This window comes from Humulus lupulus, chromosome 1 (assembly GCF_963169125.1).
Source record: "Humulus lupulus chromosome 1, drHumLupu1.1, whole genome shotgun sequence".
Taxonomy (NCBI): domain Eukaryota; kingdom Viridiplantae; phylum Streptophyta; class Magnoliopsida; order Rosales; family Cannabaceae; genus Humulus; species Humulus lupulus.
Window position 1 is genome coordinate 14,490,052 of NC_084793.1, and position 23,567 is coordinate 14,513,618.

General features: G+C 34.2%; 4 protein-coding genes across 6 annotated transcripts; 2 read left to right on the plus strand and 2 right to left on the minus strand.

Annotated features, from left to right (window-relative positions):
* Positions 1 to 3,130: 3,130 nt before the first annotated feature.
* Positions 3,131 to 7,605, minus strand: LOC133785994 (uncharacterized). Its single transcript, XM_062225207.1, has 9 exons — positions 7,140 to 7,605; positions 6,822 to 6,971; positions 5,345 to 5,559; positions 5,161 to 5,231; positions 4,879 to 5,041; positions 4,341 to 4,530; positions 3,989 to 4,147; positions 3,811 to 3,899; positions 3,131 to 3,528 (listed from the first exon to the last, which is right to left on the minus strand). Exons 1-9 carry the CDS (start codon positions 7,588 to 7,590, stop codon positions 3,433 to 3,435), a joined length of 1,584 nt encoding a protein of 527 aa, XP_062081191.1. The 5' UTR covers positions 7,591 to 7,605; the 3' UTR covers positions 3,131 to 3,432.
* Positions 7,606 to 12,245: 4,640 nt separating this feature from the next.
* Positions 12,246 to 16,039, minus strand: LOC133786001 (poly(A)-specific ribonuclease PARN-like). Its single transcript, XM_062225216.1, has 8 exons — positions 15,118 to 16,039; positions 14,682 to 14,812; positions 14,312 to 14,500; positions 14,105 to 14,217; positions 13,861 to 13,977; positions 13,655 to 13,769; positions 13,327 to 13,542; positions 12,246 to 13,168 (listed from the first exon to the last, which is right to left on the minus strand). The coding sequence occupies exons 1-8, from the start codon at positions 15,420 to 15,422 to the stop codon at positions 12,513 to 12,515; spliced, it is 1,842 nt and encodes a 613-aa protein (XP_062081200.1). The 5' UTR covers positions 15,423 to 16,039; the 3' UTR covers positions 12,246 to 12,512.
* Positions 16,040 to 17,213: 1,174 nt separating this feature from the next.
* On the plus strand, positions 17,214 to 18,631 carry LOC133786010 (calmodulin-like protein 3). Its single transcript, XM_062225223.1, has one exon. It carries the CDS (start codon positions 17,722 to 17,724, stop codon positions 18,172 to 18,174), a length of 453 nt encoding a protein of 150 aa, XP_062081207.1. The 5' UTR covers positions 17,214 to 17,721; the 3' UTR covers positions 18,175 to 18,631.
* Positions 18,632 to 21,192: 2,561 nt separating this feature from the next.
* LOC133786018 (uncharacterized CRM domain-containing protein At3g25440, chloroplastic) lies at positions 21,193 to 23,507 on the plus strand. 3 transcript variants are annotated; one of them, XM_062225232.1, is made up of 4 exons: positions 21,193 to 21,409; positions 21,763 to 22,087; positions 22,188 to 22,595; positions 22,908 to 23,507. In XM_062225232.1, exons 1-4 carry the CDS (start codon positions 21,243 to 21,245, stop codon positions 23,433 to 23,435), a joined length of 1,428 nt encoding a protein of 475 aa, XP_062081216.1. In that variant the 5' UTR covers positions 21,193 to 21,242; the 3' UTR covers positions 23,436 to 23,507. The 3 variants fall into 3 exon arrangements, with proteins under 3 accessions (XP_062081216.1, XP_062081227.1, XP_062081222.1); XM_062225243.1 differs by having other exon boundaries at positions 21,195 to 21,409; positions 21,734 to 22,087; XM_062225238.1 differs by having other exon boundaries at positions 21,195 to 21,409; positions 21,785 to 22,087.
* Positions 23,508 to 23,567: the final 60 nt, after the last annotated feature.

A 23,567-nucleotide genomic window follows, 5' to 3' on the forward strand; every position in this document is an offset into this window, starting at 1 on the left:
TCCTTAGCGGTTACCTAATCACAACCAATTATAACCTTCATTAATGAAAATCAACATTGAAAGGGTCTTAACCTAAACCCCACTCTCGGGACCTCGAAACATGCCCACACGATGAGTAGATTCGATCCTGAGCCTTAAGGATTGAAACCCCGAGCCAAAAACCCTAAACAACACTCAAAACGGGATTCTGGAGGAACAGAGTAGCGCTACAGCGCTGCTCAATGGCACCCCAGCGCTATACTCAGAACCCCAAATCGCCCATCAACAAACCTGTGTAGCGCTATCGCGCCCTAGGGTGGGCGCTGTAGCGCTACCCCCAGAACAGCACTCCCCTGAAACCTTCTTCTTCGACTCCTTCAGTTCTAACTCGATTCCAATGCTTCCAAATCCCATTTTTGGTGCCAAATGAACCCAAAAACTATCCTCACATACCCCAAACATCACAACCATAAGAACCCTAGCCAAAACTCCCAACAAAACCAAGTATTCAACTTAGAAATCTCAACTGCAAACCAGAACTAAAACAGAGCAAAGCAGGGATTTCAATGGCTAGAAACTTACCTCAAACTCAGATTATGATGTTCTTCAATGGTGGAACACTCTCCCAAACCCCCAAGGCTTACTTCCCAAGCTTGAATCCTCAAGAATGGCTCAAAAATCACAAAGAAAGCTGAAGGAAAGAAGGTACGGGAGAAGCTTCAAGTGATACTCTGTTTTTCTCTTCTTTCACAGCCTAAAATGGCTTATATTTATCCTAGGGGTGAAAAGACCAAAATACCCCTAGGTCAATTAATATTTCTAAAGGCTCCCAAGAGCAAAATTGGTATTTCCCACCTATCTCGTTAATCATAATTAACGCTCTCCAATTCTTGCTATTCTCAATAATCTCAAACACCATTAATTCATATCCCGTTACCCTTTAATTCCCGACAACGCTCTAATCATTTAAATCACCCCGAGACTCATCCCGAGCCTCGAACTCAAACCTGTTATGACTAGACCGCTAACTAATATTCCATGATCGTCTCATGCCAAATAGCTCGAACAAACCCACATTATAATGTGGTCTCAACAATATGTCACCGACATGCATACAAAAATACAATTATGCCTTCAACGGGCCAAATTACCAAAATATCATAATAATCAAATGTGGACCCACATACATGCATATAACATCATATTATAATATAATTCTCATAAACACACATATTATCATTTAATGGCATAATTAAACAGTTATGGCCTTTCCGACGTACTAATCCCGCCATTAAACCACATTAGAGATTTTGGGGCATTACACCACCACCTCTCCCATACTTAATATATTATAGAGAAACGCTTAATGTAAAACATAGAGACAAAAGATAAGCCTAGGGTACGAGGTATGTTGGCATGCAAGGTACATACAAGCACGAAGAAGTAAGAGTACAAGCCTGACACCTGGACCACTCCTCCAACGCCACTACCTTCTGCAACTTTTCAAGGTACTATCTTGACCTCCTTGGAACCACCTTGTAATAGAGCCATTAGAGCTCACCTATAAATAGTTATTCATTCTATCAAGAAAAGGGTGTGGGAAAATCATTGTAACATTACACATAAGAGAAGTGTACAAATTTCTTTCATTGTTGCTCTGCATTATTTACTTTCAAGTTCTTCATCTTTTTACTTAATTGATTATTTTCCGACCACAACTTGATTGAAAAGTTCTCACTGTCATTGACAAGTTCTCACTGTCAATGACAATAAATTATTGTGAAGTAATCTAAATTTTGCTTAAATATATATATGAAGTTAACTCTTATTTTGAGTATTTTGATTATGTTTTAGTATTTAGTAATTCTTATTTATAAGTCAATTGCCTTTAGTTTAGGAATACCTATTTTTCTCATAGAATGAATGAGAGTTGGATTTTCCCATCTAAATGGAGAATTGAGTAGGGAGAGGAATAACATTTCATCATCAAATGTTAAATAGTGCAGGGGTGGGGTAGGTATAGTGCTCATTGTCCCGACGATGCTCTATTTATTATTTTAAAATATTTTATATCTTTTTCTTTTGTGTATTTTTGTAATATGTTAGTAACTTTTTTATAAAGATTTTAAATTGTATTTAGAATATTATTTAGTATTTTGAATTATAAATATTGTATAATATTTTATTTTTTATGTAATTTTTTTGTATATTTCCTTTTAAAAAATAAGTATTTTCACGCGAATTCCCTACTCCAATAGAAATTCTCTGTCCCACTCCCACCTCCAATAAAAAATATGTGGAGAAGGAGACAGAAATGGGAATTAAAATAGTTATAGGGAATGAGGACAAAAGAGCACTCCACTCCCCGCCAATTCTCTACCCTGTGTGCATCCTTAGTTTAGCTACTTTAGTTGTCAATTACAACACGATTTGCACTAATGTTGTATATATATTTTCGACCAATCCCTTATATTTATCTTTTTTTTTTTAAAAAAAAAATTATATTTATGTCAATGAATCTTAAAAGTTAGTGGGACTTTCAAGTACACATAAGCCTTTCTCTACATTCATACGAAGCACAAGGCACATTTGTTTATAAACAATATCATTACTGTTGCAAAAAAAAAGGGTTTAAAACTCATGCGGTGTAATGCATCATCCAGTTCATTGGCTGCTACAGCTACAGCTACATCCTGATTGGAGACACTATGCACACAAATAAGTGGAGAATCCATCAGAGAGTGGAGAGAATTTGATGAACAAATCTTCTCAAAAGGTTCTATGCTTTGCTACTTAGCTATGAATGAAAAGAGCATGAGAACTGATTTTCTATTGCCATGCTTCATGAGAACATGAGAGAACTAGTTATATGTTTCCTGGAAGATTTGAGAGACTAGTGGTTCCAAATGGCTCATCTAAAATGAGTTGCCCAAAAGTTGTTAGCTATTAAGAATTGAGGGTATACAAACCTATTATATACTTTCCATTTCTTTCGCTATAGATAAACACAAAAGACAGCTTCAAACTCAACACTTGAACTAAATATACAGCCCAATATGCCTTGTGCTTTGCATATAATGATGCCGTATTATACAGTTTAGTTTGATAATATTAAAGATTAAGACTATGCAATCTTAATCAACAAGACATCTGGATTCAAAAGATTTCAAGCACCCAAGCCGTAGCATTATTGTGAAATAGCAAAATTCTGAGAAAATATTTACAGTACATTGTTCTTGTGCACATATGGTCAATAAGATGAAATAAAAGCATTTAGTAGGGGAAAAAGTAATAGCATGTAAAACAGCAAGGCACAAAATATTCCCAAACAAAACTTAGGACAGAGTTGCTCTGGCAGGCGTGACCAAAAGATTTGTGAGAAACGCATGGGAGTACCTTCAAACATACATATGGTCAGGAAAATGAAAGCATCGTTGATTGGCTGACACTTAATCAACAACATCGACCTTGAACAGCAAAAGGTGTAGATTTAACTTTCTCTGGATTGCCCAGCACCATATCTGCAACCATTTCAGCAGTCCCCAGGGCCTACAAATTGAACAGATTAACTACGAACTTTCTTCTAGTTTTCAGGTAATATAAATAGCACTACATATGCCATTTACTTTATACTTGCAAAATCTTCTTGATCATATGATAAATCATTTTCCCTCTATCTTAGACTGGCAATGATATGGATGGACTTAAAACTAGCTAAACCCAGAAAATGTATTCTTGTAAAAACAAAAAAAAGCATTTTTGTTTAAAGTATAAGCTAGTAGTTACACTTATCAATAATAATAATAATAAGTTATTGGTTACAAACATTACCATAGAAAGTCCTCCACCTTCATGTCCTGTTGCAAGCAACACATTTGACAACCCTGGGACAGACCCAATTACTGGTTTCCCATCAGGCACTGAGACATCAAGGATTACTTTATTAATTTCACATAACTCTAAATTAAATCACAGAAATCTGGCTCTCTAAATAAATAATGAAACTCACTGTAAGGTCGTAATCCTACTCTAACTTCACTTCTTTCAATGAAATCAGAGAGGGATTGTTCTCTTAATTTGGGGAAGAAATCCGTAGCTCGCTCCCATATGAGATTTATCACAGATTCTTCTGTTTCAGTGTTGAAACCTGCAAACTGGCGGCTACTCCCTGAAGGCAAATAACCAATTTGAAGATAAGGGCACTTGGTGAGATTGAAGGCTGAACAACCACAATGCATTGAAATACAGAAAAATATGGCATTACAGAACAGGGAACTCATACTAAATCTGTTAAAATTATAGTAAGGAAGGTTCAAACAGAGGAATTCAAGAACTGGGAGCAGAAGTGAAGAAAACTTTACCAAGGACTACATTCCCCATTGAATCAATGGTGGCAGTCATTGAAATTGACAAGTTTTGATCATGATCAGATATGACTGAAGTCGAGCTACTAGGAAGCTTAGTTGCAGTTTTATGATCAAGATACCCAGCCTCCATTAGACCATGATTCAGTTGAAGGAAACTGAAATTCTTAAGCACCAGCAGATGACCCTGAAATATAAATTAATTATGGTTAGCTCCAGCTAATTTCCTGTGTGCAAGTAGAAGATATAACAATGTCATCCAGATTTTATGTGGATCTCATGTTCAAGCAAAAAGTATGGTCCCGACTTACAAGAGACCAATTCTTTAAACACAAAGATTTCAATCCTTGTTCCAATTAATTAGTCATCAAAAAAGCAACACTTCGAAAATATTTTATCTGTACCTGGTACAAAATAATCCTGTTTATCCCTAATTCTGCAGAACAAAAAACTGTGGAAAAGATTATTTGTAGAAGAGATTCAACCATCTCTGAATAAATACAAAAATAATTCAGTATGCATAGAGAAATCAAACCTTTCGAGGTTTTACTGGGACATCCAATACAATTCCTGAATCTCTAAACAGGTCCTGCACCAAAGATCCACTCCAACAACCAGCCGCAACTACAACTGCCTTGTTACAGAACAGGGTATTCTTCGCAGTCTTAACACCTATGACCTCCCCACTGCTACCAGTTCTGGGTACAGAATAACAGTTATCCAAACAATAAGTAGGCCCACCAAATGCAAATTCAATTCTTATCTCTTGGTCTGTCTTTCCAACTTTAAGTACAACGAGGAAAAGATATTAACAAACCTTAATAGGGTTGTAACTGGATCATAAAAGAACTCTGCATATCTGCCTTTTGATGAAAAATGTCTGTTAGCCTGAATATGGATTATAACTATAGTGAGAAGACACCAGACCAGAGGGCAGATAACGTAAAACATAGAGCTATAGTATAATATTCATATAAAATTATTTCATGAGTAAAACAAACCTTTAGAACAAGGTCAACCGCACGATGAGCATCCAATTGACAATCTTCAGGCAGAAAAGCAGCCCCACCATCATTTTCAACCAGGAGAAAAGGTTCTTTTGAAAGCAAATCAGTAGCAGACAGATACTCCGATCTTACCCCAGCATCTTGTAGTAACTTCACTTGCCTTTTTAAAACATCTACCTCCTTAGGAGTTCTACCAATTAGCAAACTTCCTGCATGTGACAATACATGAAATCATAAAGAAAGAACCCCAAAGATTTTACCATAAGTATCACGCTTCCTTGTATAGTATATTTGCAACAGTTATCCATGTATCAACAACATTATGCTGGAATTTTGTACTACAAAAGTCAACCTGATCAGTCCATTGCCAACAAATATTCTTTAACACAACATCAAGCATCAACCCTCTTTTCAGTACTTCTTATTAATCCTACAATCTTTTAGGAAATAAAAACTAGATCATATTACTGGTGTTAGGCTCAAAATATTTGGCCATGAGAATTTCCTTTAATATACTTTGATATTAAAGGAAATGTTCAAAATGCCCCATTTTACTGAAGTGGAATCACGGAAGCAAGAGTGGGAGCAGAAGAAAAAGCATAAGCGCATCAGAAGACGCAGAAGTAATTTGTCATCAAATGGCTTCTGCACCAATTTACAAGAGTGAATTTGAGGAAAAGCGAAAGAGGTTAATTGACTTCCACAGCTACATGGACTAATTAGAATAAGTCATTTGCCTTGCCTCAATTTTATTTTTTAATTTTGCCTATAAATACTAGTTTAGTTGTTTGTATGTATCTTGCTTTTCCATATTTTCACTTACAGTTATTCTGGTGAATTGAAGAGAGAATCCAACAGTGAGAAAATAGACAAAACAGACAAAAAGAATATTGCAGCAGAATTGGTAAAATGCTCAGCTCAATGATTGTGAGGCTGGCTATTCAATTATATAATGGCTGTACATTGTTCTAGAATTGTACAATGCTAACGGTTTGGCAAATACAGAGAAAAGGACAAGATACAAAAACAGAATTTGTTACAATCTTGGGACCACTCATTACAGAAAAGCAAATCCTCTACTACTTGCCTATGTTGCGTATTGTGGAGCTCCAGGATGAATTTTATTTCCTAACACCAACTGATTCAAAGACTCAAACATAGGATGTTCTTCTTGCTGGTAATCGAGAGGGTTCTTTTCTCTTTTTTGGTGGAAGAACACATTGATGATTAAGTAAACTCAATGTGTGGTCAAAGGGTCCATTTTTTTTTTTATCAATTGATATTTGATTATGAGTTTTAGCATTTTTTACACATCAACAACTAAGTTGGCCCCTTGAGAAATCAATCCTATTTATAGCTATTCAACTATAAGACCTCATAATGAAGACTAGAAGCTATGAAAAGCAATTCAATTGTACATATATTTATATATAGAGCAAAACATGAAAGTAAAGACTTTTATTGAGTATACCTGTGTTCTTCCAACCCATATGCTCTTGAGGATCCATGCCTTGCTCCCGAAGATTCCCAGCCAACTCACGCCACAGCTCATGGCTTCTCAAAGCGAGCTCCCATATATCACTACCAGGGGTCTTGTGTGCCATCCATAAGTAACCCTGCCCTAAAACGATTCAAATGCCAAACAATAGATTGAAGAGTCCCTACAACCAACCAAACCCAGCAACGACACAAAAACTGAAACCAAACAGACCCTTTACAAAATTTTCTCGCAAACCAAACACGCAGACAAGAAAATACATAAAACTGAGAGGAGGAAAAAAAAACGCACCAGCACCAGTGGCACCTGAACAAGGAACGGCTTTGTCAACCACGGCGACGGACAGGTCCGACCCGAGAAGGAATTGACGGGCAATGGTCAACCCGATTACTCCAGCTCCAACGATGACAACATCGAAAGTTTGAGAAGATGCAGATATCGGATTCAGATCCGAGCGAGAGAATGGATCGGGTCGGTTGGGTCGGGCTTTGCCGGTCAGCGAGAGGCATTTCTTGGTCAGTTTGGAGCCGAACAAACTTGATTGGTAACCGAAACTGGAAAGACGGTTTGTAGGTGAAGAAACGACGTAGTTTTGAAGTAAGTAAGGATGTGAGCAAGAAGAGGTTGACGATATAGCCATTACTCCAAGCCAATCCAATACTTCTTTTTTGCAAGGAGCGAGCTGGATAGAACAATGCGTACTATGAAACCCGTTAACGAGTATTTGCGGTGCCCTCGGCATCTTTTCTTAAATAAAAAATAAATCACAAATTTACGGTAATTCATTTTAATTTTTTCTCGAAAACAACAATTCATACGACAATTTTATAAAAACGACAGAAATTATTAATACGGCAATTTAATCAGCGGTGATAAAATTTATAGAAAGGACAGGAGCTCTGCCCAACAAAACCAGAAAGAGACAGGCAGTGAATACTTCAAACGAAAAAATAACCTAAAACGACAATATTTATTAAGAAAAACGACAATTTTATTACAAATTAATTTTAAAGTTTCTTAAACGACAATAGAGTGGTAAACAACATGGAGAAATCAAAATGGGAGCGGGTGACCTTGTGATTCTAAACAGAAAAAATGGCAGGAAAACAACAATTCAAACAACAATAGTTATTCAAAACGATAATATTAATAAAAAACGACAACATCTATAATACGACAATTTAATTAACGGGAAATTTTTTTATAAAGAGGACAGGAGCACAATAACACTACAAAAAAACAGAAAGAGACAGGTAGGAATACTTCGAACAAAAAAAAACATAAAACAACAATATTTATTGATAAAGACGACACTGACAAAAAGTCAATTTTTATTACCAGATTAAGTTTAAATTTTCTTAAACGACAATAGTGTGATAAACGACATAGAGAAATCAAAATGGGAGGGGTAACCTTGTGATTGTAAACAAAAAAACGACAGGAAAACAACAATTCAAATGACAATAGTGTTACAAAACAACAATGTTTATAAAACGACAATCTTACAAAAACGACATTATTATAATACGACAATATAATAATGGGCGATAAAGTTTATAAGAAAGACACGAGCACAATAAAATTACAGAAAATCAGAGACAGGCACGAAATTATACTTCAAACGAAAAAATAACATAAAACGACCATGTTTATTAAGAAAGACAACACTAATATGACAAAACAACAACTTTTTTTAAAACGAAAACTACAATAATGAATAAACGGCGTAAAATAATAAAAAGACTGGAAATTTATAAATGCAATGCGCTACAAATTTCAAATGTCTACTGGCCGACTTAGTATTCAACTTTAGCCTGCATAATTTTTTTTTTCAAAATAATGTAGGTACGCCTTAAATATCCACGGGTTATTAGCGAGCTGGAAAATGGCATAATTCTATCCATCACGTGGAAGCCATCTACTCGGAGCTGCAGTTACGAGTCTCCACCTCTTTAGTCCGAGCTAGTTAAAGGGTTAGTAAGAATACTCGAAGGCATCGGGTCAGCAGTGGACACCACGAGCTGGAACTACATTGAGCTCGAGGTGCGGCATAGAACTGACACCCCCGACCATTTATGAAGTCAACCACACAATGTAAACATGCGCATATCAGACATCACGTGTCTACTCCATTCTAGAATTCTCGGACACGCAGCTTAAACGTGCGTGTTCAGGCACCCCAAGACTGGCTTGGGCCATGCGGCCGATTATCCCCTTACCTATTGATTATACAACACTTCATTGTCAGGTTTTAGGAATTAATCATAAGTGTCACAGATGTGACATGATGGGTAAGAAGGTCACGGGATGACCCCATTTACCAACATCCAGGTGTCCTCTCCCTATAAATTTGGAGAGCCTAGGCGTTGCAAGGGGTTGGCGTCTAGTTTGTAAAGAAACACCCTGTAAGGAATACAAGAGATATATCAATAATATTGACTGTTGGATTAGATGGATTTTAAGCTTCGAACCACCTAAAAGGAAATGAGTTATAACCTTCCCCCTATACTATTTTTGCCAGTTTGGAATATAAATATTTACATATTACGGTTCATTATCTAGCACTAATCCATCCCATTTATTCGTATAATTATCTGTGTATAATTATCTGTTGCCGAAAAACCGCGTCAACAATGTAATAAGCAAAAAATTATTAAGAAATTTGGACAAATTTTATTAATTATGATATATATAAATACTGAATATCAAACCACTTAAACGAGCACTAAATAATAAAAAATATACACAATACAATAATATTTTAATAAAAAAAAATTAATCATTTTATTGTACACTTTTTGACATTCATGCATGCAATTAAACATATTATGAAGAAAAAAAATACTAAAATCTCTACCAATATAAGTCTAAAAAAAAAGCTATATATTATGTTTTTTATACGAAAATGTTCATAAAGATTATGTAGAATAAAGTTTAATATCTAAACAATGTCAGACTTTGTATTTCTATTTTCGAGTATAGAAACTTATATTTATGTAGTATTAAATATTATTTAAAGCTAACATATTAACAACAACAAAGATTCTGGCTATAGTTGTGCTAATTGTTAAATATTAGCTTCAATTAAAAATATATATATCAATTAATTAAAATGCATATATTTTTTTTTCACCCGATGCCGCCCATCCTTGTCTCAATGTGGATTCGCTCTAATAAAAACTCAACTCCATTCTTATATTTCATGGATAACATATCCGCTGACATCCAATCTCCATTAATTGTCAAACTTCACAAAAAAAAAAAAAAAAACAAACAAACAAAGTAACAAACATTAGCAATTAAGTTCATGGATTACTTAATTGACAAGTAAATAAATGAAATAATATGTCCAAAAAAAATTGGGCAGTACTTTCCCTATTTTTATCACATTTCCTAAATTTAAAATGTGCATTTATACAGCACATGGTATACACAAAAATATCCAACTAATCAATCAAACATGCATAATTCTCAAATTACTAAATCCGAAAAAAAATTGGTCAGCCTTCTCCCTATTTCTATCATATTTCCCAAAGTTTAAATAAACTTATATTCATCACATAAACACAACAAATCAATTAATCAATCAAACATGCATAATTCTCAAATTACTAAATCTTAAAAAAAAAATTGGACAGCATTTCCCCTATTTCTATCATATTTCCCAAAATTTAAATAAACTTATATTCATAACATAAATACAACAAACCAATTAATCAATCAAACATGCATAATTCTCAAATTACTAAATCTTACAAAAAATTGGGCAGTATTTCCCCTATTTCTATCATATTTTCCAAAATTTAAATAAACGTATATTCATCACATAAATACAACAAATCAAGTAATCAATCAAACATGCACAATTGCAGCCTTATATCACCGCAGCACACAGTCTTATATCCTATCTCCACTATTTTATAATTCGTACATGCTATTAAGTTCAATATATTAAGCATACATTAAGGTTTAAAATATTATCTTTAATATAAAATCCTCCAAAGTTTGATCTCACCAACAAAGTTGTTAACAAAATACCTACTCAAATATAACAATAAACAAAAAAATAATAAAAAAGTTAACAAAATATAAAGAAAAATATATTAAAGCTATATTGTAACTAAATAAACAATAAAGTGCTTAAAGAAAACAAATAATTTGTTATATGTACTCATTTATATACTTAAACCCGAAATATATATTTTTTTAAAAAAAATTAACAAATCACATAAATAAAAATCAACTATAAATATCCTAACTAAATCAATAATAACATATAACTTAAAAAAACAAACAATTTTAATATATACATATTTAACCAATTAAACCCAAAATTTAAAAATAAATTAAAAAAGTTAACAAAATATAAACAAAAATTGACTAATAATAATCAAACTAAACAATTAATAAAACGAAACTTATACAAAATATATACATTAATATATATATTCTCATTTACATAAGTAAATTTGAAATTAAATTAAATTTAAAAAAAAAGTTAATAAATTATAATAAAAAAATTCTAAAAAAATAAAATATTAAAAAGCAAAGTTTAAACTTAAAACAATTTCATAATCATTAATATAAAACTATCTAAAAATTAAAAATCCAAAATATAGTAAATTTATAAAAAAAAATCACAAAAATTAAATTTAAATCATAAAAATTAATAAAATTACACTTACTTGTGGTAATTGAGCAATGTGGATTCTTGAATCCCAAAAAACCAATAAAGATTATGAGTTTTCAAACTATAATCTTCAGAAAACAAAATCTATACAAAAAATAAAAAAAAAACTATATATAAGTTTCATAAACATATATAAATCATTATTTTGACATTAAAATTGAAAAAAAAAAAGAAGATAAAAACGTACCTAAATGAGTAAAAGTTGGTTGGGGCACCGCTAGTTTGTGAAATAATCGTTTCTGAAATTTTTTGAGGGAAATGGGGTCTCGATTGGGACGATGAGGGTTTTGGTGAAAAGATGGTTTACTTTGCCGTTTGCGTCAGTGCCGCACTGACGCAAATGCTCCGTTATCGTCAGTGGCCCACTGACGCCGTTAACGGCCCGTTTGCGTCAGTGAGACACTAACACAAACGGTGTCATTAAATAGCATCCATGTACGTTATGACACAATTGGACCCTCATTTGTGACAGTGCCCAACTGCCACAAATGCTAATTCTTGGTCAACAGCGTCAGTCAACTGCAAACACAATTGCCATTTTTTGTATTAGTGACCCCTATCAACTATGTTCTTTATTTGTATAAAATTTATAAAGTTATTTTTTTCTTCTATACATAAACATCTGCAATATTTTGATTACTAAGAGACTTTCTTCCTTGTTATTGCCAAGCATGAAGCATCCCTTTTATTAAAAACAAAACTTCAAATATTACAAACAAGTTAATGAATTCTCCTATTTCTTTTAAATCAATTGCTGCTGATTATCATGTACAATTTCAAATCGTAATTCAACAAAAGACCCTTTTGAAAAAATAATAAATGGAATACAACTCATAATATCTTCTGAAGAAGAGTGAAAAACTCATTGAATCACATACAAAAAAAGGGCCTCCTTCATGATTGTAGCTTCAAAACTACTATTCTCTGCACTAGTTGGTTGAAAGTGTCTGATATTCAGAAAATGAATATACTCATTAAAGGTCATTGTAATTAATCACAGAATCATTAGACCAGGATATTTCTCTGGGAGTTGCTTCAGGAGTAGCTTCAGCGAGGTACTCAGGATCTTCCAAGGCTCTGTCCAAAGATTCTCCCAGGTTTGTTTCCCACATATCTAACTTACAAACTCTCTTGTAAGTCTCATAAGACGCTGCCCTCAGACCCTCGGAGACCATCTCCCTTAAAGATCCACTAATCTTTTCAATGTTGTTCATAACATCCAGAAAATTTTCAGCCAAACCAGGCTGCCAGAAAACAATGACAGCACAGCTCTTATCCACTAAACGAATATCGAATTCTTCGGAGAATATGGAATGTGAGTTCTGCAGCAAGGTCTTCAGCTTTCCAGCAGTCTTCTCACTTCTGAATCCCCACAGGTATACTAATTGCTCACAGCTAACTTTTCTTGTACTCTTTCTCCAGACACTGATTTCCTCATTGATTGACTCTTCAGAACAGGTAGATAATGCATTGAAAATATTTGTAGACTCTATAAGAGCTGGAGCTGAAAGTACTTTACTATCAGATGTGGTAGAATTGAGGCCAATTTTCAGAATAGAGCATAGCTTGGCAAACAGATGACTTATCCTTACAACGTTGTGCCCATGAATCTTGCCTTCATTTTCAGTTGCTGTGAATCCCAAACATGGCATTACAAGCAAATCAAGTACACTCTCAATCAATGCCGTGGTAATGTAAAACAATAAAGATCCGGCAATTTAAGCAAGCATGTGTTTCTACTTTCATACAATTATATGCATCAAATGAAAACTAGGAAAAATAACTGACCTTTGTTCAGGATTTCAATATCAATTGGTGCAAAGACGTGATTATTCAGGAGGGAAATAGCCACAGGTATATTGGTCACTTTCCTCAAAGGACCAATAAACTTCATCAGATGGCTGACATCAAGGACACAGGGGAAAACCTTACTCAAGGAGCTTGTGAACTCATCTATGGTAGGAGGTAGGGGTGCAATGAATTTTGAGTGAATAAATGTAAGGTCTGCACTGAAAAATTGCAATATAAGATGAAATATTGAGCAACTGAAAAGAAGCAGAGATTTGGAGCGATTCAGGCATAAAAGAAATTAGGAATTGATTAATTAGATATACACCAGTAAGGGAATTGTAGGAGACAACAGGTTTCTGCGAAGCAGAAATCAAATCGATCACCTCTCGAAATCCCCGAACTTTCTTATTTTCTTCCTCTTCAAAGCGTTGAAGCTCACTCTGTCAATTGAAATCAAACATGGTGATTAGATGGTTTTATGCATGCAACTCAACCAAACCTTGTCACCAAGAATTAAAAGCTGATCACTACCTCAAACAAGTCCTTATCTTCTTTTGAGCTTGTTAAAACCACACGAACTGCCTGGGTTCCTCCACTCCTTCCTGGAATTAGTACAGGAACAAGTTCATCAGCGAAGTCTCTTAACATCTACATCACCAGTCAAGTAAGCAATATGATTAATTGACGTTAAACACTATCAAACTCAAGTTTCTGTATGCTACAATCAAGGGAGACAACTGCTTCAAGAAAAGTCCAAAATTTCACTAATCTATACCTCTAGTGCAAGCTTCACTTGTCGTTCGGTGCAGACATCTATAGTGATGCATGGTCTAGACCCATAAAATTCACTTCCCAATATAAGTTTTCTTAACGAATTCATCAGAGCATCTGTAAATTAAATCAGAGAATACTTTTAAAATGAAACAAAAGAACTAAAGATACATTACATATGAAAAAATAACTAATGCAGCATCTTCCTGACCATGTGTGCTCTCCTTCGTTTTTTTACATGTCTTTTTCCAATGAATAACTCTTGATTTAATTCTTTCAATAAATAAGGCATCAGCAACAGTAGGGGTAGCAGTAGAATCAAGTATAAGAGGGCTGGGTCTTGGATTCCCTATCCGAATTTTCGCTTTATCTTCCTGTGCTCTAGACAAGTAGGATATACCTATCAAATTGAAAAACATAGAACAACAATCAAGTAAACAAATCAAGCATGCTTATGTTTTTAAACTTGAATATGTAAAAAAGAGACATGTGAATTCACCGTTCATCATCATCTATACAGAGTTAAACTATACACAATAAGACTTACCATCATAAATCCTGATGAAAAAAAAAAGACTTACCATCATAAATGCACGCATTAAAGTCGAAACCTTCTCGAGCCATGGATGTCAAATATGAAGTTTGGCATGAAAAACTGTAAGATGGCATCCCTACTTTTAGTTCATCTCTGGGGAATAAGAGATAGTTATACCTGCAACAAAAACCAGAAGATAACCTTATACTTAGTAATTCTTTAACCCTGTTTCATAACAAAATAATCCCCTGGTCTGAAGGAACATTGAGCAAGAACATCCATGGAAACTATTAACAGACTAGGTTCAGCTAAAATACCATTGACAAAAACACTAAATATCAGACCACTTAAAGCAAAAATAACATTTTACATACATACTTATACCGGGTAACGGTTGTTCATATACTTCATATAAAACTGGCGTTGAAGCTTGAATATTTTTCACCATTAAAAGCTAAAACAAGGCATAAATGAATACTCACGGGTGAGCTACGAGCTTAGAGCCATTTACAGAAAAGGGGCAAACGGCAAACTGAAAAATCTGGAAGCGCTCGGCGGCGTACTTGGCCTTGTTATAAGAAGTTTCGGCCGTATCAAAGGGGTGGGCACAGTGCCATGGGGCGGAGAAAGAGCCTGTCTTTTGCAGGGATACGGCCACGAAGTCGGAGCTGGAGATGTGGTGCTTGATTTCCTCCAAGGACTCGGCGAAATTAGACTTTGTCACTTGCTTCACCGCCCATTTCTTTGGGACCTCGCTACAGAAGAAACGTTTCTGTAACAGCGCCATCGTTGCGCAGCTGGTGCTCGTTCTTGAAAATAAAATCAGAAAAGCAAGTTATACATGAAACGACATATCGTCCACTACTTCTAATTGAGGCCCATTAGTCGAGGCCCAATAGAGCTCATAGAAGTGGCGGAGGCCCATTATTCAAGGCCCATTATTCGAGGCCTAACAGAGCTCATAGAAGTGGCTGAGGCCCATTAGTCTTCGGCACCCTTCCTTCTCCTCTCCAAAACCTAAACAAAACCCTAATCAGTTAGTTTATCGCTATAAATACTCCCAATATAACCTACACTCACAGTGGACCTAGTCCTACTGCTACTCTTCCACGGCGATTTTGCTCATCGTTAGCTACGGTAAACTTATATCATGTTCAATTTTGTTTCATTTTCAGTTTTTTCTTATTTCAAATCAAAGAAAATAGTTTAGAATTTAAAAGCAAGAACAGCTTCTTGTCTGGATCTTGAATCGACAACGATCCAGCCAACAATTTCATTCGAAATCTTGCGAAATGAAAATCGCCAGTATCACTCGCCTGAATTTGATTTCTCACTACTGATTATTCAGGCCCTTGTACTACTGGCAAATCTCAACAACTCGATATCATTTTTCTTATTTCAATTGATATTTCTTCAATGTTTTCAAATTCAATGCTCAGAAAAAAGAAAGAAAGATAAGCAAACGCACTCTGTCCCAAAACCGTGTATCGAATGTTTTGAGGCAATTTCTTCGTTTGCGATAGTGAAATGATATTCTAGAAGCTGTAGAATGTCTAGCTCACTCGCCCATAAGGTCTTTAATTTTCATGACCTTTTTGGGCACATGGTTAGACTACATACATTAAATTTACTTCTAAGTTTTCCTGTTGACTGTGGGACTTTAATGGGTTTCAGTTGTATAAGTGGTAAGCTCTTATTATTACATCCTACAACAAGTTCAGGTTTAAATTTATTTAATTGCAAATGAAAAATGTCAAATATTCAACACGCTACTAAACCCTAAAAACATCTCGAAAGTCCTGTGAACATTTTTTTTGTCTGTTTAATCAAATTATAATATATTAAACACTATTAAACTATAAAAATATCTGAAAAGCGTTGTGAACTGTTAGAAACGTGATTTTACAAAGGCGGTTTGAAATGGAATGGAAAGGTTATTCTAAGTGGAGTATCCGATGTTAGGGGCTTGGTTGATTTAGAATTTATATATGATTTTTCAAATTAAAAAATTTCTCAAAATATGAATCACCATATATATATCAATCAATTGGAGTTATTTACTAAGATAAACTGTTTCAGCTTACGATGAAATCCTCACCAGGATTGTGTTTCCAAGTCGTTTAAGTCGATTGAATTAACATTTGGTCGTTTAAGTCGATCGAATTAACATTAGTTGTTTAAGTACACAAAATTGTCTTTAGGCGTGGTTGTTTAAAATGTGGGCAATTTTTTTGGTCTTGTACCTCATCATGCATATAAAACATAATTAACCAATGAATAAGTGTATGGTTTGGTTCGTCATTGCCGTATGAGTTGGGTACAAGTCTTTTGACTCTAGAGGAAACTAAATAAAAAGTCACTCCTCGTGAGAATTGGTCACTGTTTTCATGTCGTCATCTAATTGAACATTTCTTACTTTTGTCACCCTTCTAGAGTGTATAATTAAAAGATCGCTTAAATATTCTACAATGGCTGAAAATAACATATGTGTATATGTATATTACAATAACTAACAATTTTGAGAAAAAACACTTGAAAATGTCAAACTCATTGACTGCCCTTAAAAATGGTTCTCTAGATGGCATTTTTATGTGTGCGACGGCACTAAGATTTTCAACCATCAACGGTCATTCTCTCTTTTTTAAGAGACAATCTAACAAGACTGCGAAAACGCGTTATATTTAATATACCTAATTCAAACAACTCTCAAGGCGTGTTTCTTAACAAACTTTTTATAACTACATAAACAAACGATCCAACGTTTTTTACGATACTTTTAAAAGAGACAAATATCAATTGCTCTTATCCTCAACCAATCCGAACCGAACAATACTCACCACATATTTTCATTATATCTTGTTCTTAACAACCTCTTTTTCTCCAACCATTCCCTCACTTCCCATTCATTTTTTTTTTGTCTCTTCTTTAAATTTAAACCTCATTTCATTTCCCCACCTTTCTCTTCCTCACTCCACAAAGTTCAATTCTTTTTTATATTTCTTTAATTATAAAACCCTACTAAATCTACAGCTATAGCCCGTGTTCTTCTTTTTTTTTTTCAATCACGCACGCCAAGTGTTTGATATATGGATCCTGCGGAGCTAAAACGGGTGTTTCAAATGTTCGACAGAAATGGCGATGGCCGAATCACCAAAAAGGAGTTGAGTGACTCGTTAGAAAACTTGGGAATCTTCATCCCTGATAAGGACTTGATCCAAATGATCGATAAGATCGATGTGAACGGCGACGGCTACGTGGATATCGACGAGTTCGGGGCGTTGTATCGGACGATAATGGACGAGAGAGACGAGGAGGAGGACATGAGGGAAGCTTTCAACGTGTTTGATCAAAACGGAGATGGGTTCATAACGGTGGAGGAGTTGAGGTCGGTTTTGTCTTCCTTGGGGCTCAAGCAAGGGAGGACAATAGAAGATTGTAAGAGAATGATAAAGAAAGTGGACGTTGATGGCGATGGCAAAGTAAACTTTAAAGAGTTTAAACAAATGATGAAAGGTGGTGGTTTTGCTGCCTTAACTTAAAAAGAAGAACCAAACAAAAGGGTATGAGAAACCCTTCATTGATTTCTGGTTTTTAACTCTATGTCTATTTATATATATACATACACATACACATATATAGAACTACCTTGTTTGATTTATGAGAGGATAGGTTATGATTATTGATAAGAAGAAGAAAAAGTTGTGTTATCTTATATCAACCATGAGGAAAATTTACTTGTTTACAACAAGTTTATTCCCACAGAGTCTGTGTGTGTTTTTTCTTTTAGAGATGTTTGGATTTTCTTCATGTGTTAGATTGTGTATATATATAGAGAGACAATGGCTCTCGAATGAGTTTTTTTTTCTCTGAATTCAGCTATTGTTTAGCCGACGTGAAACTTTGCTTTAGGGACTCTCTGTTCATGGACTCTTTCGATATTGTATTGAATTCTGGCTCAGAATTAGAGAATACGAGGCAATGACAAGATCTGGTGTACGACACAATATCTAAAAACGACAATAAAATAGGGATCACAGCTTTACAGATATTGTTACAAAATCAACATTCTACAGTTGTTTGTCTTATTTTTAAGTAGTAGAAAAACAGAAGTAAAGTTTAGCTCTCTTTTATAATTACTATTTGAATATTTAAAATTACAAATGATTGAACATATTTACCCATTTTTTAATTATTAATAATTAATGGGATATTGCTTGTTTATTTGTTTTTTATAAAAAAAACAATGAACAGTAATTTTGAATACTTAATAGTATCTATGAATGACATTTAAAGATATATATTTTTTAAAAATATATATATTTTCGATATATATAATGTATATTTTAGTATTTATATCATATATTTGAATACTAATCAATATATAGAGAGCTTAAGGAATATGACTACATTATTTGTATACTGCATGTATTGTGGGTGGATTAAAGCAACTATACTGATTTTGAAGTGTCTAGTATTTTAATAATTGTTTTTATGATCAATTGAAGATATTATAACTCATTAATTTAGCCATGTGTTAACATCAAGAAATCGTTAACAAAAATTTATGTATGAAAAAAATATTACATGACTTGACTTGTAGTAAAAAAAAGAAAAGAAAGATAAATGAAACTTGAATTAAAAAATAAGAATGTAAACTAAGAGCAATGGAACAATAAAGTTATTAAAGAGGAATAGGGATTTTTCATACACTGTGTTGGTATGAATTCATCAAAATTGAACCTCTTTTTAAGGGTAATGTACCTCTTTTTATAAGGTTTTTTTAGTGTATGTAAGATTACAAAAATACTATTATTTTTTACACAAGTAAGTAGTAGGAAACAAATATCATTCATTTTAACTGACACCGCGATTTGTAGCATATTTGCACAGGTAGTGTTACCGTTATGTAAGATGACGTTGTGGTAGTAGTGGTTGTACAATCTGCACAATATTAGCGTGATCTAAGGAATTAGCCAACTATCATATTGTGTTTTTATTGGAGACAAATGTTATTCTTGTTGAGTGTTTTCTCACAAAAAGAGGCATTTGTCTTATCATAGACGAATTTGGATACCTTCTCAAAAGCCTCTTAAGGATGACTTGAGGAAAATGAAAAATAGAGTAAAATGTCGAAAATTGCTTTGACCTATCCCCACATGCTCAAAATTGCTTCATATTATTTGTTTATTTATTTATTTTTGGAAGAATTAGTCCAAGATACGAAATGTCGCTTTGAAGGCAATAAAACACCTCATAAAAGCTAATGGTTTTTTTTTGGCTCTCTGCATAGCCAAATGACATGTTGTTTGGAGTCATACATGACCTCAGAACCCAGTTCGGACCCTAACGCCAACATGGTCGAATTTTGGCCCCCAGTTATTCGTTTTTCATGTCGTTTGAGGGGACTTGCTCCAATTTTTTTTTTATTGAACCATAATTATCATTTGGGCAAAACATTACTTGAAAAACTGGTAATAATCAACCCATTTTTAGCCAAAAAAAAGTTTGAAAAACTCATCCAAAATGGCTAAATATGCATCCAATAACCGCCCAAGCCATCATCCGCAAATCATATTCATGATATATATACTCAATATAATATTTATTTGAGCTAAAATTACGAATTTTTTATTTTGGAATAATCAAACCCATAAAAAAACCCAAAAATTAAAAAAACTCATGTTTGATAATCTAATCCTCATGAGTTAGCTATGATACCATTTATTAGATATAAAATATTGCAATTTTATCTTATAGAACATTAAGGTATATCTATAGAGTTTTTACAATGGAAACATACATCTTAAACACGAATATGATATATGTTTTTTGGGCCTACAAATACAATCACACTCTCAGACTCTTCTTACCACATAAATTCTTATAGCCAACATAACACAAATAGGCCTTCCAACCAAGCACTAATGGAGCCCGAAAAAAAACATTTTAGGGGGTTAATTGCATATAAACAAAAATTAAGGGGGTTTTATTATTATTTTAATTTTACATTAAAGTCATTTTTTCTACTGATCTAATATAAAAGATACAAAGGAAACAAATTTTTTTGGGGGACTTGAGCCCCTAAACTCACTAACTAGCTTAGATAGTGACCCCAAGAGTATTTTGGTCTAAGTGTGAATCCTAATTCAATGGCTTGGTTAGTGATCAAGGTAGGTGTATCATATGCTTCAAGAATAGTTAGTTAAATTGACTATCCCATTATGGTTACAAAATTTTCTTTTACATACATTATGATCTTAATTAAACAATATAAACATTCATACCAATATACAATTATTCTTTCATTCGACCAACAATACTTATGTGAGCTATGTGAGTTCAGAAAATGTCATATAAAATAGTGTTAGCAAATATTTATTTATTTATTTATTTTTGCAGCAAGCGAATATTTTATTTTAAATCAAATAAAATTGTAGATTTGTAATCAATAAGTTATATGATTATTTTTTAATTTTTTCCTTTTTTTTTTGAAATGTTAATAGGTGTTTATATATGTAATATTTCTATTAAAATCTATGAATTAGGCCCATGCTCCTTGGCCCTGGCCCTGGCCCTGGCCTTGGCCTATATTCACTGGCCATGGGCGATGGAGTCACAGGCGTGTTCTTACCAAAATTTTCATTTTTGTACCAAGGGTTGGATCTACAGTAAAGTTGGAGCTATGGCGATGAGGGTTTTGGCTTCGCTCTCACTCCGGAGATCTCATAAACAGCTTAAGATTCTCTTGTCCAAACCCATCTTTGACAGAAGCAGGTACCTCTTTCTTCTCTGCTAAATTTAGTACAATAATCCTGCAGTTTTCTTTTATCTATATCTTATCGAAGGCTCATTTTATATATATGCATGGTTCATTATGAATTGAGATTTTCTTTTTCACCATTAAATTTTTTTAATTGCTTGATATTTCAATGAATTATTTGTTGGTTTTGAAGTTGAAGAAATAAAATGATGGTACTTTTCTGTAGAAACTAGAAAAGCTTGAACTGCTTACATTTTTTTAATGCATTTGAAGATAGGGAATTTAATTTCATGTTAGCTTGAAGTGAATGAATATATAGAATTTCATTACAACAACAGATATTTAAGTCTTACTCACGGCAGAATAGTTTGGGCGGTTTTATATGCAAGGTTACTGTTCAGGAGCCTGCTTTTGGTTACCTCCATGGTAACAAAAGGTTTCTCTTAGATGGGCAACAATGGTTTCACTCGGCTCCATGCCTGCGCATGGTTGACAAGGTCGTGGAGCCAACAAATGATTCTGAAAGTAATGCTGCTGTTGATGGAGTTGGTAATGCTACTGCTAAGGTGAAGAGGATGAAGCTCAAAGGGAAAAGAGCAGTGGTGAGGTGGCTAAAGTTCTTTAGGTGGAAGAAGAAGAAAGAGTATGAGAGAATGACAGCAGAAGAAAAAATACTCTACAAATTGAGAAAGGTCACCTGAGCTTTTTAGTGTTTAGATTGGTTTAGTTTCATTTATGCCAATTTAGCTTATAATATAATTTTTCTTTTTCTTCTTTCTTGTTGGTCCCCAGGCTCAAAAGAAGGAGGCAAGATATGTTGAAGCACTTAAAAAGATTGAACCTAGTGAAACATCTGAGACAACCCATGACCCGGAAATTTTGACACCAGAAGAGCATTTTTTCTTTTTGAAGATGGGTCTGAAGTGCAAGAATTATGTTCCAGTTGGTAGAAGGGGAATCTACCAGGGTGTTATTCTGAACATGCACTTGCATTGGAAGAAACATCAAACTCTGCAGGTGGTGGTGAAGACATTTACACCTGAGGAGGTGAGAGAGATTGCTACCGAACTGGCAAGATTAACTGGAGGGATTGTGCTTGATATTCTTGAAGAAAACACAATAATTATGTACAGAGGGAAGAACTATTCTCAGCCACCAACTGAAATAATGTCACCCAGGGTCACTCTTTCTAGGAGGAAGGTACCTTCTTGTTTCTCTTTGTCCACATTGTTACATTAAGCTAAGCTTTCTCAAGGGATTTTAAGCCCCAAATCAAATCTTGGGATAAAAAAAACCTTTGTTTTCTTTAACTGTCTGCCTTTGGATAAAGCTCTTGCTCTGAATGCAACATGGTGTTAATGTTTAGCTTTGCTGAATAGGCTGAGATTTAGTTTCGTAAATATTACTACCACTAGTTGGATTGCACCATGTCATATATGTCGGACTTCGAACTTGCCCGGCCAATACTTTTTTCATGGTCAATTTTCATTGGTTGTTATCTCATCTGTTCAGGCTTTGGATAAATCCAAGTATAGAGATGGCCTTCGTGCTGTGAGGAAATATCTTCCCAAACTTCAGCAGGATCTTGTATTGCTGCAGTCTCGGGCCAAAAGCAATCCTGCAAGTATCACTGATGTTGTTGAAGAAACTCAAGAAACTGATATAAATAGTATAGATCCTGAAAGTTATTCAAAACTCCAGAGGGAGAAAATGGCAGATGGGAGCACTCAATGTTCTGAGGATGATCTTGTGATGAAAGCTGCATTGGCTTCCGATTCTGAAGATCTTTCAGACATTTTTGAAACCGACTCTGACAGGGAAGCTGAGGAGAATGGAGAACGACCACTTTATTTGGAAGAGTTTGAAAAGTTTCCAGTGAAAAACTATGAAGAACATGAAGATTTTCAGGATCACTTACGTCAAATATCACTAGATTCAAAGAAGGCTAAATCATCCTGTGAAGATGTGGATTTACAGAATTTCGACGAGGTTGATCGGTTGTTTCTTCGTGCTGCTTCTCGTTTAAAGAACAGAAAATAGTTTTGTAAAATATTGGCTGCCATAGTTGATTTAATTGATATTTTTTCGACAAAGGTTCTGTTTTGGTTTCAACCGGTATTTTCTTTCAATTCTTGCTTAAACTACCTTGCACATAATAACTAAAACGACCAC

Bases quoted from the DNA above. Each gene is read 5' to 3' on its own strand.
- LOC133786010 (XM_062225223.1), top strand. From the start codon at position 17,722: ATGGATCCTGCGGAGCTAAAACGGGTGTTTCAAATGTTCGACAGAAAT.
- LOC133786001 (XM_062225216.1), bottom strand. From the start codon at position 15,422: ATGGCGCTGTTACAGAAACGTTTCTTCTGTAGCGAGGTCCCAAAGAAA. The intron at 14,218-14,311 runs GTCAGGAAGATG...TTTAATTTACAG, and splicing joins AACGAAGGAGAGCACACATG to ATGCTCTGATGAATTCGTTA. The intron at 13,169-13,326 runs GTCAGTTATTTT...TGGGATTCACAG, and splicing joins TATTGAAATCCTGAACAAAG to CAACTGAAAATGAAGGCAAG.
- LOC133786018 (XM_062225232.1), top strand. From the start codon at position 21,243: ATGGAGTCACAGGCGTGTTCTTACCAAAATTTTCATTTTTGTACCAAG. The intron at 21,410-21,762 runs GTACCTCTTTCT...ACGGCAGAATAG, and splicing joins CCCATCTTTGACAGAAGCAG to TTTGGGCGGTTTTATATGCA. The intron at 22,596-22,907 runs GTACCTTCTTGT...TCATCTGTTCAG, and splicing joins TCACTCTTTCTAGGAGGAAG to GCTTTGGATAAATCCAAGTA.
- LOC133785994 (XM_062225207.1), bottom strand. From the start codon at position 7,590: ATGCCGAGGGCACCGCAAATACTCGTTAACGGGTTTCATAGTACGCAT. The intron at 4,148-4,340 runs GTAAAGTTTTCT...ATTTGCCTTCAG, and splicing joins AATGGGGAATGTAGTCCTTG to GGAGTAGCCGCCAGTTTGCA. The intron at 3,900-3,988 runs GTGAGTTTCATT...TTGATGTCTCAG, and splicing joins AGTAGGATTACGACCTTACA to TGCCTGATGGGAAACCAGTA.